At 39.0% G+C, this 19268-nt stretch overlaps 1 protein-coding gene across 10 annotated transcripts in view; it reads left to right on the top strand.

Annotated features, from left to right (window-relative positions):
* The window catches only part of Birc6 (baculoviral IAP repeat containing 6), a 186928-nt gene that overhangs the window by 34229 nt on the left and 133431 nt on the right, over positions 1–19268 (top strand). For 6 of the 10 annotated variants that reach the window (XM_090337180.1, XM_090337179.1, XM_090337186.1 and 3 more), the window contains exons 10-16: positions 2520–3914; positions 9437–9586; positions 10856–11081; positions 12800–12960; positions 14650–14781; positions 15243–15374; positions 18900–19078. In XM_090337180.1, the coding sequence (XP_090193306.1) occupies positions 2520–3914; positions 9437–9586; positions 10856–11081; positions 12800–12960; positions 14650–14781; positions 15243–15374; positions 18900–19078 (2375 nt within the window). The remainder of the gene's footprint in view (positions 1–2519; positions 3915–9436; positions 9587–10855; positions 11082–12799; positions 12961–14649; positions 14782–15242; positions 15375–18899; positions 19079–19268) is intronic. The other 4 variants (XM_090337185.1, XM_090337184.1, XM_090337183.1 and 1 more) reach the window with 1 other exon arrangement.

Below are 19268 nucleotides of genomic sequence, written 5' to 3'. Positions count from 1 at the left end.
GACTGGGTTATAATGCTTCAGAATTTAATGTTACTTTATATGGAAGGCTGATAATGCATTTCAAAATGGTTTTCAATAAGAATGAAAGTATCAGTCTTTTTTTTTGCCAGTCCTGGCTTTTTTTGTTTATAGTATGTGGTACCTAGGAATTGAATCCAGGGCTTTGTGTATGATAGGCAAACACTCTACCACTAGGCTATGCTCCCAGCCCAAAAGTGTTATTTTGTGTAGTCTGATTTTATTTTCTAAGGTGTTAAATAGTGTTATTAGTATAGAATTAGTCAAGGTCTTAGGGACTGTGTAAACATGTAAAACATTGGGAACCATATCTGAAACAATTTTTTTAAATTAAAAAAAATTCTTACAAAGATAATGTACAAGCTGGGTACCGGTGGCTTGAGTCTTTAATCCTACCTACTCAGGAGGCTGAAATCTGAGGATCGTGGTTCAAAGCCAACCTGGGCATGAAAGTCCATGAGACTCATCTCCATTAACTACCAGAAAACTGGGAATGGCTCTGTCACTTAAGGTAAAGCTCTAGTCTTAAGCTGAAGCGCTCATTGATAGCATAGTGCCCAAGCCCCCTGCCTGATCCACAAAAAAAAAAAAAAAAAAAAAAAAAAGATGATGTACAGAGGTGTTACAGTTACATGAGTTAGGAAAAGAGTATGTTTCTTTTTTGGACAATGTTACCCCAGTTTCCCTCTCCTGTCCCCTCTCACAAATTGTTAGCCTTAGAGGTGGGTACCAGCTGTTGACTCTTCTAATCCTACGTAATTAGGAGTTGTAGACTCAGATCTTGTGGTTCCAGGACAACCTAAACAAAAAGTTTGCAAGATTCTTAATAGCTACCATTTACCTGTTATCCCATATATGGAAGCTGAGATTGGGAGGGTTATGCTTTTAGACCAGCAGAGACAAAAAGCTACTAAGACACCATCTCAGTAGAAAAAGCATGGTGGAGCTTATTAGTCACTCTAGCTACCCTGGGAAGCATAGACAGGGTGTTTTTTTTTACAGAGGGCCTGGGGGAAAAATGTGAGACTCTATCATATTTAAAGCCCAAAAGGGTGAAGGCCTTCACTCTAATAGAGCTCCTGTCTAAGGCTCTGAGTTCAAAGTCTAGTACACTGCTCCCCCAGCAAGTTTTAGTAATTTTGAATATATTGTTAAATGTCATGAACATGTTAAGGACATATATAGCATAATATATAATGTATAAGATTCTTGTAGACTTTCTTGCCCAGGCTGCCTTTGAACCATGATCATCAGATCTCAGCCTCCTGAGCAACAGGGCTTACAGGTGTTAGCCACTGGCACCCTGAGTTCTTTAACTTTTTATTTCTTTTTCTTGCGTGAGGGGAGGCTTCTGGTTTCTTGGCAGATAATTTGCCTCTTACACCATTCCTAGCCTATTAGTAATTTTTTCAGGTAGGGTTTTGTTCAGCATTTAAGTCAAAATACAGTGTGTTGACTTAAAGCTTCAGCATAGTTGGGTAGGAGGCACATACCAAGCCAGGCTTGTTGATTGAGATGAGGTTCTGCTAACTATTTTTTTTTTTTTTTGCCAGTCCTGGGCTTGAGCTCAGAGCCTGAGTCCTGTCCTTGGATTTTCTCAAGGCTAGAGTTCTACCACTTGAGCCTCAGCACCACTTCCGGCTTTTTGCTATGTATGTGGTACCGAGGAATCGAACCCTGGTCTTCGTGCATGCTAGGCAAGCACTTTAACCACTAGGCCAAACTCCCGGTCTCTGCTAACTATTTTTAACAGTCACCTCAAACTATGATCCTCCTGATCTCTACCTCAGATGTAGTCCACAGATAAGAGTCACTGTGCTCTGCTTCTCCGCCCCAGCCCTCCTCCGTCGCGGTGCTGTCCCCGAGCTTTTCAGCTCAAGGATACTGCTCTACCACTTGAGTCACAGCTCCACTTTTGGTTTGTAGTACTTAGTTGGAGATAAGAGTCTCATGGACGTTCTTGCAGGGTTTGTCTTTGAACCATGATCCTCAGATCTTAGCCTCCTGAATAGCTAGCATTACAGGTGTGAGCCACCAGTGTCCAGCTTGTACTCTGCTTTATTTTCTTGTTTTTATAACACTTTTAGCCATGCCTGTTACTAGCTATTTAGATGCTTAAGATCTGAGGGTCCCAGTTCAAAGTCAGCTTGGCAGGGAAGTCCATGAGATTCTTACCTCTATTTAATCAGACACACACACAAAAAGCCAGAAGTAGAAGGATGACTCAAGTGATAGAGTGTTAGCCTTAAGCACAAAACCTTAGGGATAACACTCAGGATCTGAATTTAAGTCCTAGGACACACACCTACCCAATAAATTTGCTCCTTAATTACTAAGATAATGTGAATTAAAAATAATTTTGAATTCTTTTATGATTTCTCAAATAGTCTTATTTCATAGTTTATCAAATTTTAAGTTCTAATACTTACAGTGCTCTGACATTATGAGTTAAAAAAATTAAGGTGTAGTTTAGGCTATCTAATGAATATTCTTTTTTGAAGGGCACACATCGCAGAAGGAAGCCTTGGAAATAAGCCTTGATATAACAGCACTCAGTATTCTCCAGCAGCCTGAAAAACTTCAGTGGGAGATTGTGGCAAACGTGCTTGAAGATACTGTTAAGGATCTTGAAGAACTTGGGGCAAATCCTTGCTTAACAAGCTGTAAGAGTGAAAAGACAAAGGAAAAGCACCAAGAACAACATAACATTCCTTTTCCGTGTTTATTAGCTGGAGGTTTATTAACATATAAATCTCCTGCTACTTCACCTGTTAGTAGTAATTCTCACAGGTCACTAGATGGTCTAAGCAGAACTCAGGGTGAAAGTATATCAGAACAAGGGTCAACTGACAATGAGTCTTGCCCTAATTCAGAACTAAATTCTCCTCTGGTAAGGAGGACTTTACCCGTTTTACTTCTTTATAGCATCAAAGAATCTGATGATAAAACAGGAAAAATCTTTTCACAAATGAACAATATTATGAGTAAAACTTTGCATGATGACGGTTTTACAGTTCCACAGATTATTGAAATGGAGCTGGACAGTCAGGAACAGTTGCTGTTGCAGGACCCTCCTGTGACTTACATTCAACAGTTTGCAGATGCGGCAGCCACCCTTACCTCTCCAGATTCTGAGAAGTGGAACTCTGTATTTCCCAAGCCTGGGACTTTGGTTCAGTGCTTGAGGCTTCCTAAGTTTGCAGAGGAAGAGAACCTTTGTATAGACTCAATAACTCCTTGTGCTGATGGACTTCATTTGTTGGTAGGACTGCGGACATGCCCTGTTGAATCCTTGAGTGCAATAAATCAAGTAGAGGCCTTGAATAATTTAAATAAGTTAAACTCTGCACTATGTAGTAGGCGAAAAGGTGAGCTGGAATCAAATCTTGCTGTAGTGAATGGTGCAAATATTAGTGTAATACAACATGAATCACCAGCAGATGTACAGACCCCTTTGATAATTCATCCTGAGCAAAGGAATGTTAGTGGTGGATATTTAGTACTTTACAAAATGAATTATGCCACTCGGATAGTGACTTTAGAAGAGGAGCCAGTAAAAATCCAACATATCAAAGATCCCCAGGACACAATTACCTCGCAGATTCTGCTTCCACCAGATATATTGGATAATCGAGAGGATGACTGTGAGGAACCCGCTGAGGAAATTCAGTTGACCTCAAAGAATGGGATTGAGAGAGAAAAGAAGTCTGATATTTCTACTCTTGGACACCTGGTAATAACCACTCAGGGAGGATATGTAAAAATATTAGATCTTTCAAACTTTGAAATTTTGGCCAAAGTGGAACCTCCCAAAAAGGAGGGCACTGAGGAACAGGACACATTTGTTTCTGTCATTTACTGCTCGGGTACAGATAGGCTGTGTGCATGCACCAAAGGTAAGCGGTTTGTCTTCCAAAATCTCTGTATATGGCATTTGCTTATGAGTCTAGTATAAATTTTAGATCCTTATGGATGAAGCCTTACTGATTTCCCTTTAATAATGAAGTGATAAATATTTATTGTGTGTGTGTGTGTGTGTGTGTGTGTGTGTGTGTGTGTGTGTGGTGGGTCATGGGGGTCTTGAGCCACCAGCAACTGGCTCTTTAAAATTTTTATTGCCTACCTTTAGAAGGTAAAGGAGAGTGATAATGGTATAAAACTGATCATGATACATTTATTCATGTGTGGAAATATCACAATGAAACCAGTGTATGATAATTGAAAAATGCTAATTTGGAAAGGCAAGAGGGGTTAATGAATTGTTATTTAATGAGATATACTTTTTAGGCAGCTCTCAGAATTAAACCTTAAATAGTATTATTATTTAAATAAGGAGGTAAATTTATGTTCTTAGAAGACAATGATAAATTCTAGTCTTAAGCGATCTTGTAATAGTGAATTCTTTTTTTTTTTTTTTTTTTTTTGTGGGTCATGGAGTCATGGGATTGAACTAGGTCTGGGCATTGTCCCTGAGGTCTTCAGCTCAAGGCTACTGCCCTACTCTTGAGCCAAGCCCCACCTCCCATTTTCTAGAAGTTAATTGGAGATAAGGGTCTCAGGTCCTTTTGTGCCTGGGCTGGCTTTGAACCTTAATCCTCAGTTGTCAGCCTCCTGAGGTAGGATTACAGGGGTGAGCCATCAAGCCTGGCTTACATTTCTTCTTGAATATTGTTACACCCATGTTTTTCTCACACTTTCCTTTTTAGTAAATTCTTTTTTATTATTTTTTTGGGAGATAGTATCTTACTACTTAGCAGAAGCTAGTCTTGAACCCTTGGTCCTCCTATCTCAGATATGTTCCACCATGTCCAGCTGATGGGAATCTTTTTTTTTTTTTTGGTTCGGTCATGGGACTTGAAGTCTGGGCCTGGGTGCTGTCCCTGAGCTCTTCAGCTCAAGGCTACCTCTCTACCAACAGGGAATCTTAAAAGATGTAAATGATACACAAATCACTAAGATTGCAAAATAATTACCATGTAATGTATATATGAATACATGTAATGTACATGTAATATACATGTAAAATACACATATATATATGAAAACTATATGAATAAATTGTATAATGTTTAAGGCTAAACTTACCTTTTCAAACATTCACCATTTTGTGTTGAAGACTTAAAATTCTGTCATTTAGATCTTGTTGTTTGTTGTGGGGTTTGAACTCAGTGCTTGGGCACTGTCTCTGAACCTCTTTGTGCTCAAAGGTAGCCTCTACCACTTGAGTCAAAGAGCCACACCACTTCTGGATTTGAGTGGTTAATTGGAGATATGATTCTCATAGGCTGGCTTCAAACCATGGTTCTTAGATCTCAGCCTCCTGAGTAGCTGGGAATACAGGGTGAGCCACTGGTGCCTTGCTTTGTTTAGATTTTTGAAATGTATTTGCTATCTCCCTCACAAGTACCACCAGTACCAGGGTTGGAATTCAGAGACTAATGCTGCTAGTCTGATTCTTTGACATTAAGCCACACCAGTTCTTTCTGCTTCAGGTATTCTGGTTTTGTTTTCATTTTTGGAGTAAGGTGTTATTTTTTGCCTGGGGCTATCCTGGAACTGCCATCTTCCCAAGGCCTTATCTGAGATGACTGGCATATACTGGCATATACTATCTTGCCTGACTTCTTGGTTGAGAAAGCAAAATATCAGATCTTTTATTTTATTGTTTTTCTTTCTTGGGGCTTGAATTCTGGTCATGATTACTGACTGTCCCTCAGCTCTTTTTGCTCAAAACTAGCACTGTACTACTTTGAACCCTAGCATCACTTGTGGTTATTTGGAGATGAGACTCTCACTCACTTTTATTGACCAAGCTGGGATTGAAGGTGATCTTCAGATGTCAGCCTTATGGTTGTTGGTGGCAGTGGAGACTGAACCCGGGAGCTATGCCACCAGGTCCTTCTGACCTCCAGCTTCTCGATTCCTTTTTTTTTTTTTGCCGGGGGGGGGGGGGGAGGGGGGGGAGAGGGCGCGGCAGTCCTGAGGCTTAAACTCAGGGCCTGGGTACTATCCTTGAGCTTTCTCAAAGCTAGAGCTCTACTGCTTGAGCAAAAGCATCACTTCTGGCCTTTCTGTGTATCTGGTACTGAGGAATTGAACTCAGGGCTTCCTGTATGCTAGGCAGACACTCAACCACTAGGCCAACCTTTCAGCCTTCCTGTTGTCTTCTAACAACTACTATTTTCCTGGCTCACCTTCTATTAGGTCAACTTTTAAAGATTTTTAAAGAGCCAGATAATGTGGCAAAACCATTTGGCACTCTTCCTTTTGTTTCTGACTTACTTAACCTAATGAGCATCAGGAATTCATCCTTTTCCATGGCTAAACAATATTCCCGTATGTATGTGCACCTATTTTTCCTTCTTTTATACTTCATGACTCTTGCTTTGTTCCTATTTCTTTGCTTGTAAATAGTTTTGTAGTGAGCATGGTGATACAGATATCTTTTGATTCATAGATATCATTTCCTTCTAGGTGTCTACCCAACTAGTAGAACTTCCTAGATGATACTATAGTTATATTGTTGTGCAACTACCATATTTAAAAGGTCTATACAAATGGATATTCCTACCAATAGAATGCAGTTTTCCTTTTTCCAGTCTTGTGAGCAGTTTTTTTTTTTGTTGTTGTTGTTGTTTTTTTTTTTTTGGTCAGTCATGGGGTTTGAACTCTCGGCCTGGGTGCTTTCCCTGAGCTCTTCAGCTCAAGGCTACCACAACAGCACTTTCAGTTTTCTGGTGGTTAATTGGAGATGTGTCTCACAGACTTCAGTGCCTGGGCTGGCACTAAACTGCGACCCTCAGATCTCTTAAGTAGCTAGGATTGCAGTATGAGCCACTGTGCACAGCATGAATTACAGTTTTAATGATTTAATTTCAGTCTAATTGAAAAATACTAATTTAATGGAAAATGTACAGAAATATTTATGGTAATGTTGTTTTGATTTCCCCATTTAGATATGTAATGAATGCAATAAAAAGAATCTGACTTTGTAGTTATATTCATAAAGTTTATTATAAGTATGAATCTTTATGTGTTTTTTCTTTGTTTTGCATCTGGTTTCCATGTTTAACTCCAGCTGACCTCAAATTCATGATCCTCCTACACTTTAGTAGTAGGATTATAGCATGTACTACTATATATGTCTGTAATTTTTATTTTTCTAAAAGTTTTGTAAATGAGAAATAAAACGTTATAACTTACCTAGTTACATTTTATTTTTACTTTGAACTTATATGTTTGTTAGAACCTTTGATATTGTATGACAGATCTGCTAAGAAAATTCTTATTCTTTATCTGTGTAAATGCCTTCCCATTTGTGTTAGTTATTTGCACCATTTATTTTTGTAATTCTCTATTCTTGGTTCTTCTTCTATGAAATTATTTAAAGTAACATCTTTGAAGTCTTGCTAAATGTGAAATTTAATATGCTCATTTTCCATTTATTTTGGAAATAGTGTTTTTTTTAACATGTCTTTTTTCATTTATTATTGTACATTTTAAAGCAATGCAGGTGGTTTATATTCTGATCCTTTTTCACTTGAAAGATGTTGTCGACTTGTTCATTTTCTAAGTCGCCTGACTAAATTATAGGAAATGTGTTTCTTTGCCATGTATAGCTACAGATGTCTCTCATTTTCTTATATCTACCTTCCCCACATAAGGCTTAAATGTAGTTCTCTACATGATTAGCTAATTAATAATACAACCAAAGATAGATTGTTGTGTGCAAAGATTTTTATTCTGTATGATTGTGTCCAGGTTTGCCTTGGCCTTTATTACTTTTATTACTTTTTGAATTGGTTGTGGGACTTGAACTTGGCCTAGATGCTGTCCCCGAGCTCTTCATCTCAAGGCTAGTGCTCTACCACTGGAAGCACAGTACCACTCTTTTTTTTTTTTTTTTTTTTTTTTGGTGGTTAATTGGAGATAAGAATTTCAGGGACTTTTGTGCCCCTACTGGCTATGAACCAGGTGCCTGGCTTGGCCTTTATTTTTTTGCTGGGATTTCTCAGGTCTCTCCTGTAGACGAGTGGTAGCTTCCATTTCCTCCAGTTTTTGCTATTCAGTACATAGCCTCTGATCAACATGGATCATGTAGAGTTTACCAAATTTTCTTCTCTCACTGCTTGTAATTCTGTCAAATCTGAGATTTTTTTTTTTTGGTGTCAGTACAGGGGCTCGAACTCAGGGCCTGGGCACTGTCCTTGAGCTTTCTCAAGGCTAGCACTCTACCACTTGAGCCACAGTACCACTTCTGGCTTTTTTTGAGTATGTGGTAACTAAGGAATCTAACCCAGGACTTTGTGCATGCTAGGCCACACTAGGCCAAACTCCCGATTCCCTAAGTAATCTTATAAATACACCATTGCTTGTTGTTATTATTATTATTATTATTTTGTGGGGGGTTGGGTTGGTCATGGGGCTTGAACTCTTGTCTGGGCTCTGTCCCTAAGCTCTTCAGCTCAAGGTTACCACCCTACCCTTCAGTCACAGCTCCACTTCCCATTTTCTATGGATTAATCGGATATGAACCTTGATCCTGAGATATCAGTCTCCAGAGTAGCTAGGATTACAGGCATGAGGCACCACGCCCGGCTATTATTATTATTATTATTATTATTATTTTTTTTTTTTTGTCCTGGGTTTGAGCTCAGGGTCTGAACACTGTCCTTGGACTTTCTCAAGGCTATAGTTCTATCACTTGCGCCTCAGCACCACTTCTGGCTTTTTTTCTATATATGTGGTACCTAGGAATTGAATCCGGGTCTTCATGCATGCTAGGCAAGTACTCTACCACTAGGCCAAACTCCTGGCCCCTATTATTATTTTTATTTTAAGTGTTTGGTAAGTTTTCAGTTAATTTTCCTGTAACAGATGGATAGTTCTTTGCTTTACTTTCTTTTCCTTTTGAGTTCTTAAAAATTGAGATATTGATTCAGTTCTATTACTGTTGGGATTAAGCGATGGGGGTATAGATCCTACTATAGTTAGTACGTTGGTTTCTTCATCTGTAAGATTGTCACAGTAACAACCTCTGTCTCAAAGGTTTTTGGTGAAGTTTAGATGAATTAAGGCACTCTAGTATATAATATGATAAACACTCATTTGCATATATTTAGTTGTCTTTTTCTTCATTATAATTAGATTTTAACTTTGAATTGGGATAAATTACTTTGCTAGCTTTCCTTATCGGTTATCAAGTGAAATTTCAATGAATACAATTTTTTTCCTTTTGTTTTTGGTTGCTCTGGGCCTGGGCATTGTCCCTGAGCTCTTCAGCTCAAGGCTAGTGATGTACCACTTGAGACACAGCACCACTTCCAATTAATATAATTTTTACTGAAAAGAATTGCAGGTGAAGTTTCATCCATGTTCTCTGTATTTCTGTTTATGGAATTTTGCTATTATACTGTAGGTGGTGAACTTCATTTTCTCCAAATTGGAGGAACCTGTGATGATATTGATGAAGCTGATATTCTAGTGGATGGATCTCTTTCTAAAGGAGCTGAATCATCTTCAGAAGGTTCCAAACCTTTATCAAATCCTTCAAGTCCTGGGATTTCAGGTATGATGACTTTTAACAGATTTTAAATGATTTTGTCCAAATTTTTGTTTTGGTCCTCCCTCCCTCCCTCCCTTCCTCCCTTCCTTCCTCCCTTCCTCTCTTCCTTCCTTCCTGTCCTAGGGTGTGAACTCAGGGTCTGAGCACTGTCCTTGGGCTTTCTCAAGGCTAGAGCTCTATCCCTTGAGCCACAGCACCACTTCCAGCTCTTTCTATGTATGTGATACCCAGGAATGGAATCCGGGCCTTTGTGCATGCTAGGCAAGCACTCTACCACTAGACCAACCTCCCAGCCTCCTCTTGTTTGGATTTCTAAGCCTAGTTATTGTAATGATTTGTTAATTGCTCTATTTAGAAAGTTCATTTCTTCCCTGATAGTCTTTTATTGTGCGTGTGTATGTGTGTTTGGCATGGGCCTTGAACTCAGAGTCTGATCCCTGTTCATGAGCTCTTTTTTGGTGGGGGGAGGGCAGTCTGGGCCTTCAGGGCCTAGCCATCCTCTTTGGGCCTTCTCAAAGCTAGTGCTCTACTACTTAAGCCACAGCACCATTTCCAGCTTTTTCTGTGTACATGTTATCAAGGAAGTGAACCCAGGACTTTGTGTATGCTAGGCAAGCACTCTCCCATTAGGCCACACCGCCCGGCCCCCTGAGCTCTTTTGCTCAAGGCTAGCATTCTACCATTTGAGTCATAGATCCACTTCTGGCTTTTTAGTGGTTAATCGGAGATGAGTCTCACAGACTTTGTTGCCCAGACTGGCTTTGAATCACAATCCTTTGATTTGAGCCTCCTGAGTAGCTAGGATTGAAGTTTTACATCCTTAGTGTGCCTGGCTAGCTGTTCACGGTTTCTTTATTGATTATATGTTTAATATTTTTCCTTAGATATAGTAGTTTGTTTTATAAATCAGAAATTTCAAAAGTAAAATGGTCAGTCTGGTTTATACTGATTTTCATTTGACTATCACTGCATTTTTTGCCCTTATTTAACCACCCCTAGAAAATTATTTGAAGTTCAAAAAGCTTTGTTCTAAAAGAGTATTTGAGTCACTCTAGAGGTGTTTATTCCCTCTTTAAATTATTCAAGATGGTGTTTTTGTCTATGGTATTATTTACCCAATTCTAATTATTTTAATATAATATAGATACCTGAGCCTACTTTCAGCATATTTGTCAGTATTGTGGTTGAATATTAAATTTTTACTATGAATTAAAATTTCACCTTTTCTTTTTCTCTAAATCATCCTCCAATACTACATTCTCTAATGTTCAGGAGTTGATTTATTGGTGGACCAGCCATTCTCCCTTGAAACTCTGACATCTCTAGTGGAGCTGACCCGCTTTGAGACACTGACTCCACGGTTTTCAGCTACTGTTCCTCCATGCTGGGTAGAGGTTCAGCAAGAACAGCAGCAAAGGAGGCATCCTCAACACTTGCACCAGCAACATCATGGAGATGCTGCTCAGCATACTAGAACTTGGAAGCTACAGACTGATAGGTAAAAGGTTTTTCCAGGGCTCGCTCCCTCCCTCCCTCCCTCCCTCCCTCCCTCCCTCCCTCCCTCCCTCCCTCCCTCCCTCCCTCCCTCCCTCCCTCCCTCCCTCCCTCCCTCCCTTCTTACTCCTCCCCTCAACTCTTCCCTCCCTCTCTCTCTTTTTTTTTTTTTTTTTTTGCCAGTCCTGGGCTTGAGCTCAGGGCCTGAGCACTGTCCTTGTACTCTCTCAAGGCTACAGCTCTACCACTTGAGCCTCAGCACCACTTTCGGCTTTTTTCTATGTATGTGGTACCGAGGAATCAAACCTGGGTCTTCAGGCATGCTAGGCAAGCACGCTACCACTAGGCCAAACTCCCAGCCCTCCCTCTCTCTTTTTCATTATCTCTTTTATCTTGTCCTCCTCTCACCTCCCCTTCCCATACTAGCACTTTATTACTTGAGCCACAGGTACACTTCTGACTTGTTTTGGGGGGGGGTGGGGGGAGTAATTTTTAATTGTTCTAGTGAAGGTGATGTACAAATTTCTTTTGGCTTTTTAGTAGTTAATTGGACATAAGAGTCCTATAGACTTTTCTGTTTGGGCTGGCTTTGAACAAGTTCTCAGATCTCAGCTTCCTTAGTAGCTAGGATTACAAGTATGAACTATACATAACTATGTTCATAATATTAAACTTTTTTTTTTCCTCTCCCCCTCCCCTTTACTTTGCTTTGAACTCAGTATGTGCTTGCTAAGCCACAGTCTTGTTGAAAGTGTAAAAAAGAGTAGTTGTATTCTGGATAGAATTTGAAGATAAAGTTAATAGAATTTGCAGATGCTGATATATAAACACCTGATGTGAGAGAAAAATTGATAATAGTGAATGGTTATATATATACAGTTTTGTGTATTCTACCTTGTAGAATAGAATTTTAGGTGGGTTAGAGGAATATACAGGTCATTAATATCACAATGGTTTCAACATTGAACAACAAGGACTTATCAGTCTGTACAAATCTCAAGTCGGGAGTAGTAAGAACATTCATTACCTTAAGTATTGCCTCTTCGGGAGATGTTTACCTTTTCTCTGGATCCCATGTGGAAATCTTAAAGTCTCCCTTCCATCTCTTGACAGGGTGTCACTACTTAGCTCAAGCTAATAATGTACTTTTTTTTTTGTAGCCTAGCCTGGCTACTCAATCTTGAACTCTTGATTTTCCTGCAGCACTACACCTGCTCAAGAACCATTAAGTTCTGTGGAAATCTATACATCAAAAACGAGGAATAGTGATGGTTATCATAATATAGCTAAGGATTTTTTTTCACTTCCATAAATATTTATATGAGAGGCATTGGGCCGTGTGTGTGTGTGTGTGGGTGTGTGTGTGGGTGTGTGTGTGTAATGGTGCTTGAACTTTGGGTCTGGGTACTGTTCATGAGCTCTTCAGCTTAAGACTACCACCCTACCCTTGAGCCAAGCCCCACTTCCCGTTTTCTAGAACTTAATTGGAGATAAGAGTCTCAGGCTTTTTTGTGTCCTGGCTGGCTTTGAACCTTGATCCTCAGATCTCAGCCTCCTGAGTAGCTAGGATTACCAGCGTGAGTTACTGTGTGAGCCACCTTGCCAGGCTGCATTGTACTTTTGTTGTTGTTTGTTTGTTTTTTCTTTTCCCCTAAGATTATCCTTCTTTGGTAAGAAAAATAGTTTTTAAATTTATTTACCAGTTCCCTCTTTATTTGACAGCAACAGCTGGGATGAACACGTGTTTGAATTGGTTCTGCCTAAAGCCTGTATGGTTGGACATGTGGACTTCAAATTTGTTTTGAACTCCAACATCACTAATATCCCACAGATACAAGTGACATTGCTGAAAAATAAAGCCCCAGGCTTAGGGAAAGTCAATGGTAAGAAGGGATTTGAAGATTTTATCTTATAGTTGGTTTCTTTTAGTATTGTTGTTGTTCAAAGTGGTTATAATTTCTTAAGTCAGGTAATGGGCACAGTGTAGTTAGTTTCCTAATTTTCTCTCTCTGTCTCTGTCTCTCTGTCTCTGTCTCTCTCTCTCTCTCTCTCTTTCTTTCTTCTCTTGTGGGGTTTGAACTTAGGGCCCATTGAAGGCTAGTGCTCTACCACTTTTCAGTCACAGTGCCACTTCTAGTGGTTAATTGGAGATAAGAGTCTCATGGACTTTCCTGTCTGGGTTGGCTTTGAACCAGAGTCCTCAGTTCTTAGCCATCTGTGTAGCTAGGCTTACAGGCATCAATGCCTGGCAAGAAAATACTTTTCAGCATAATTATTTAGGTTTTGATATGTCTTGGCTTACTCTAGTTTTTATGATTTTTATTATATTATTGCTATTATTATTATTATTATTATTATTATTTTTGCCAGTCCTGGGGCTTGATCTCAGCTCCTGAGCACTGTCCTTGTATTTTTTCAAGACTAGAGCTCTACCACTTGAGCCTCAGCACAACTTCCGGCTTTTTTTCTATGTGTGTGGTACTGAGGAATCGAACCCGGGTTCTTGTGCATGCTAGGCAAAGCACTCTACCACTAGGCCAAACTCCTGGCCTCTGACTCTTTTTTTTTAAATAAGAAAAGTTATCCAGAGAACGCTTTAGAAAATTTCAGTTACTCAATAATGTTTAGAATTTAATTTTACTTTTTGGCAGGAGGTTAACTTTGTGAACTAGTTGCACTTTTATCATTTACTAGCTCTATGTTGTTCTTTGTCGAAGAGGAGACATGTTAATGATAAGTCTTCCTGTTTTAAAAGTTGCTACTGTTTTATGCTGGTTCCTGAAGCCAAACTTTCATGTAATAATATTGTGTTTTATCCTTCTTCAAGTTTTATGTGTTGACATATTAAAATAGATTTTATACATTTATTGTGTTAGGAACTAATGTTACTTCTCAGAATTTTTTTTTTCTTTTTTCTTTTTATGTATGTGGATGCTGGAGCTTGAACTCAGGGCCTGGGTGCTGTTCCTGAGCATTTTTGTTCATGGCTAGCACTCTGTCTACCATTTGAGCCATAGCTCTACTGGCTGTTTGGTGGACATGTCTGCTTGGGTGGCTTCGACTGTGATTCTCAGATCTTACTTTCCTTAGTAGGATAACAGGCATAAGGCACTGGTGCTGGTTAAGGTCTTTCTCCCAGGTTGTAGATAATTTCAGTTTGAAATGAAATCTTAACAATAAGGCTTCAAGTATTTAAATCTAAAACTTCCTTGGTCAGAAATGTTTGTATGATTTTAGTTTTTTATGTGTCTTTCAGTCATGACAGACCTTTATATAATTATACCTATTATATAGGTATTTCCAAAACTGTAGGAACTTTTAGTAATGTGCAGCCTAGAGTTTGAACTTTTAATTTAGTTGCCAGGAATTTATTTTATTCAGGTCGAATGTTTTAATTATCATTAGAAGACAAATGAGTAGAGAATAATTGAATCTAGTTACCATCTTTTGACAACTATTTTATATCTGTGATAACAATCACAGTAGTTTCCATTTTAACAGCAAATTTAAAGATTTTTTTAGGCACAAAAATCATAATCAAAATTAAGTTTACTAATATTTTTATCCTCTAGAAACAGCAGTAGATAGGCAGATCACCTTTCCTTTGTCTCCAGCTCTTAACACTGAAGTGGAACAAAATGGGAAACCGTCCCTGATTGATTTGAATGAAGAAATGCAGCACATGGATGTAGAGGAATCACAGTGTGAGTTAAATTACAGAGCTGTTGTCCATGACAGTAGAAGGAATAGTGATCTAAATGCATCATGTTGGGCAAAGATTTCTCTGTGGCTTGCTGGAGCTTGGTTTTAAGAATGTGATTTAAAAATAATCTATAATTCTGCTTGGCAATATGCTTTAGCTTTCAGCTCATCTTTTGTGAACACAGCTGCACTAATACTTATATTCTTGCTTTTTAATACCTTGATAGTTGAAATCAAGTCATGGTTTTATAAATTTTTTAAAATTAAGGTGAAATATAAAATAATATAATAGTAGAAAGCAACATATAACATTCTAGATAATTGATCATATTTCCTAATCATGGTAATGAATTCTTAGGTGAACACATTTTCTCAGTTGGTATGATATGTAAATGAAACGGTTATTTGCTAATTAGTTAATACATTCTAAATAACTAAAAGGAAAATCAATTTTTCTTTTTAGGTCTTAGGTTGTGTTCATTTTTAGAGGATCATAAAGAAGACATCTTGTGTGGGCCGGTATGGCTTGCTAGTGGCCTTGATCTATCTGGGCATGCTGGGATGTTGACATTAACAAGCCCTAAACTTGTTAAAGGTGAAGTAATATAGTTCATAATAGTAGAATAAATAAATTGATCTCAAATGTAAGATACTGTTTTGTTTGGGCTTTTATTTGAATCCATTTAGTTTTCTGTGTAAATTATTTCCTGTGATAAATAATTCTATTGTGAAATTTCTGGTCCTGTTATCAAAGTGTCACTGCCTTCCTCCCTCCCCTCCCCTTCTTCCTTTCTCCCCTTCCCTCCTCTCCCATTCCCATTTCTCTCTCTCTCTTTCTCCCCTGCTTTCTCCCCTCTCCCTCCTCTCCTCCTGTCCCATTCCCCTCTCCCTTTCTCCCCCCTCCCCTTCCCCTCTCATCCTCTTCTACCTCCCACTCTCCCTTTCTCCTCCTCTCCTCCCCTCTTCTTTCCCTCTCTCCCTTTCTCCCTTCTCCCCCTCTCTTTCCCCTTGCCCTCTCCCCCTCTCCCTCTCTTCCTCTTTTTTCCCTCCCCCTCTCATCTCCCTGCTCTCTCTCCTCTCTTCCTCTCCCGGTCTTCCTGTCTCCCTTCTCCCTTCCCCCTTCCCCCTTGCCCCTCCCCCACCACCACTCCTCCCCCCTTTTTCTCTCCTTCCCTCCTTGTCCTGGGGCATTAACTAATGGCCTGAACGCTATTTTGAGCTATTTGGCTCACAGGTAGTGCTGTATGACTTGACCCAGACAGCTCTTCTTCTGGCTCCTTGGTGGTTAATTGGAGATAAAGAGTCTAATGAAATTTTCTGCCAAGGCTAAAGTTGAACTGGGATCCTCAGATCTCAGTCTCCTGATTACCTAGGATTACAGGCATCAGTCACCAGTGCTTGACTGTTACTGCTGACTAAGGGTAAAGAAATGGTAAGAATTTGCTGGAAATGTGACTCAAGTGGTAGATCTACAGTCTAGAAAATGAGAGGGTCTGAGTTTTAACTCCAGTATTGCGAACAAACAAAAAGACTTCTTTACTCTCTTGGCAATATGTAATAAAATGAGTTATATATCATAACACAAAACTCAAGTGAATAGATGTTTAAAATTGTTGACAGATAATAAATATAAATTCGTTTTTTAGCTTTTGAATTCCATCTGTGAATAAACAAAAGCCAACATAAAATACTTAGCTTAGGGATGGGGAGTTTGGCCTAGTGGTAGAGTGCTTGCCTAGCATGCATGAAGACCTGGGTTTGATTCCTTGGTACCACATACTTAGAAAAAGCCAGAAGTAGTGCTGAGGCTCAAGTGGTATAGTTCTAGCCTTGAGAAAAATCCAAGGACAGTGCTCAGGCCCTGAGCTTAAGCCCAGGACTGGCGTGCCCCTCCCCCCCCCAAAATATATATACTTAGCTTAGGGTTTTTTTGTTTTTGTTTTTTGGGTGTATCATGGGGCTTGATCTGGACCTGGGCACTGTACATAAGCTCTTCAGCTCATGGCTACCGCCCTATCCCTTGAGCCACAGCCCCACTTCCCCTTTTCTAGAGGTTAATTGGAGATAAGAGTCTCATGGTCTTTAGTACCCGGGCTGGCTTTGAACTGAGATCCTCAGAGCCAGCCTGTTGAGTAAAGATTACAGGCATGAACCACCATGCCTGGCTTTAACTCAATTTTTTCTTTGTTTCTTTTCTTTTCTTTTCTTTTTCTTCTTCTTTTTTTTTTTTTTTTTTTTTTTTTGCCAGTCCTGGGGCTTGAGCTCAGGGCCTGAGCACTGTCCTTGGGCTTTCTCAATGCTACAGCTGTATCACTTGAGCCATAGCACCACTTCTGGCTTTTGTATGTGTATGGGGTACTGAGGAATCTAACCTGGGTCTTTGTGCATGCGAGGCAAGCACTCTACTAGGCCAAACCCCCAGCCTTAACTCAGTTTTTGAAGAAATTTTGAAGTAGATTAGGGGAATAGAGTTTTTTACCCAAATTCTTCAAATAGTTTATTACCTAAATAATGTCCATTTTAATTTGTATATGCTGTCTTTATAATGTCTGTCCACATTTTCATAGGCACATATGTTTGCAGACATGGAATAAAATAGTACCCTACATCCACAGTTTCACTTTCTTTGGCTTAATATTACTTATTTACCTTGAGCTTTTTTGCTCAAGGCTAGTACTCTACCACTTGAGCCTCCTAAGTGGGATTAGAGGTGTGAGCGACAGACACCTGGTTGATTATGAAAAGGTTAAATACCTGCTAAGGTAACAATGGACTGATAGTAGGTATATTAATATTATTATGTATTGGTGCTACTTATAAGAATGTTCATTAACTTCAACATAGGTACTGTATCGTTTTACATTGTTGACAGAGCTGTTACTGTAGTAATGATGATTTAATTTTTTTCATTTTCTCCCTCCTCTCTCTCTTTTTTGACCAGTCCTAGGACTGATCTCAGGGCCTGAGCACTGTCCTTGGGCTTTCCTTAAGGCTAGTGCTCTACCCCTTGGTAGTATGTACATGCATGTATGCCAAATGTATGTATATGCATTCAATTCATATGAATCCTGGAGATATATATATATATGTATATATATATATGTATGTATAATGATACCATAATTTCTGTGAGTGGTTCCTTCTTTGTGTGTGTTTAGTTTGTTTTTGATGTTATTGGAGTTTGATCATAAGACCTTTTGATTGCTAGATAAGTTCTCTTTCCCTTGATCCACTTTATGCATTTTGCTTTTTGATGTTGGCTATAATTTTTTTTAAACATGTTATATAGAGGAATTGCCATTTTATAAATCAGGTTCTTCTTTTTTGGGGGGGTCAAGAAGTTGTTTCAGGTCATGGTTCTTCTATTTATAGCTTTCTACACAGTTGGGATGACTGATACGTTCCTGCAGTCCTGGCTTTTGATCGAAAAGCCTTCTCACTAACTTTTTTTGTGGCTGGACTGAAAGCGAATCTCAATTTTTATCTCCCAAGTAGCTGGTATAATAGTCCTGAGCCACTGTAGACAGTTTTATTGTATTCTTCAATGGTTTTTTTCCTTAGAGCTCACAAAATTTCTGACATTAAAATGAATAAAGTAATTGGGAAAAATCATGCTGAATATAATGGACATTAATGTTTATTTTGTATTATTCGTATTGCTGTAGGGTTTTATTTGGGGGGCAGTGGGTTAAGTTGTTAATAACCATATATACAGACAGTATAATTTGAAAATGGTATAAATCAATGAACTTAAAAATCAACAACAGGGCCGGAAGTTTGGCCTAGTGGTAGAGTGCTTGCCAGCATGCACAAAATTCCTCGGTACTACATACATAGAAAAAAGCCAGAAGTGGTGCTGAGGCTCAAGTGGTAGAGCTCTAGGCTTGAGAAAGTCCAAGGACAGTGCTCAGGTCCTTAGCTCAAGCCCAGGACTAGCAAAAAACAACAAAAACAACAGTTCTATCTCCAAGCTTTTGTACTCAAGTTTACCTTTCTGTCATGAGCCACCAAGCCTGATGGGCTTGTATGTTTTTCTTGAGCATTTAGCTTATTCTGTGAAGATGAAAAACAACTTATTTTGGTGATTGAGTTATCATGCCATTCTATCCCACTTCTTTAGGTATGGCAGGTGGAAAATACCGTTCATTTTTAATTCATGTCAAAGCAGTGAATGAAAGAGGAACAGATGAGATTTGTAATGGTGGTATCCGTCCTGTAGTAAGGCTTCCATCCTTAAAACACCAGAGTAACAAGGGTTACTCACTTGCTTCTCTCTTGGCAAAAGTTGCAGCTGGCAAGGTATGAAATTATCACTTTATTATCACTTTACCAATTTCAGTGCTATTATAAATATTATGGATGAGGCTTGACATATTTCTTGAAAGTAGTTTGACTGTTTTATTTGATGCTTGTTTATTGCACTAACTTTTAATGCTTTATATTAATTTTAGGCAGATTACCTAGCATTAATAAAAATACACTATTATGA

This window comes from Megascapheus bottae, chromosome 7 (genome assembly GCF_031878675.1).
Source record: "Megascapheus bottae isolate mThoBot1 chromosome 7, mThoBot2.hap1, whole genome shotgun sequence".
Taxonomy (NCBI): domain Eukaryota; kingdom Metazoa; phylum Chordata; class Mammalia; order Rodentia; family Geomyidae; genus Megascapheus; species Megascapheus bottae.
The sequence above is the reverse complement of the archived record's forward strand: the minus strand, read 5'-3'. Positions and strand labels throughout refer to the sequence as shown.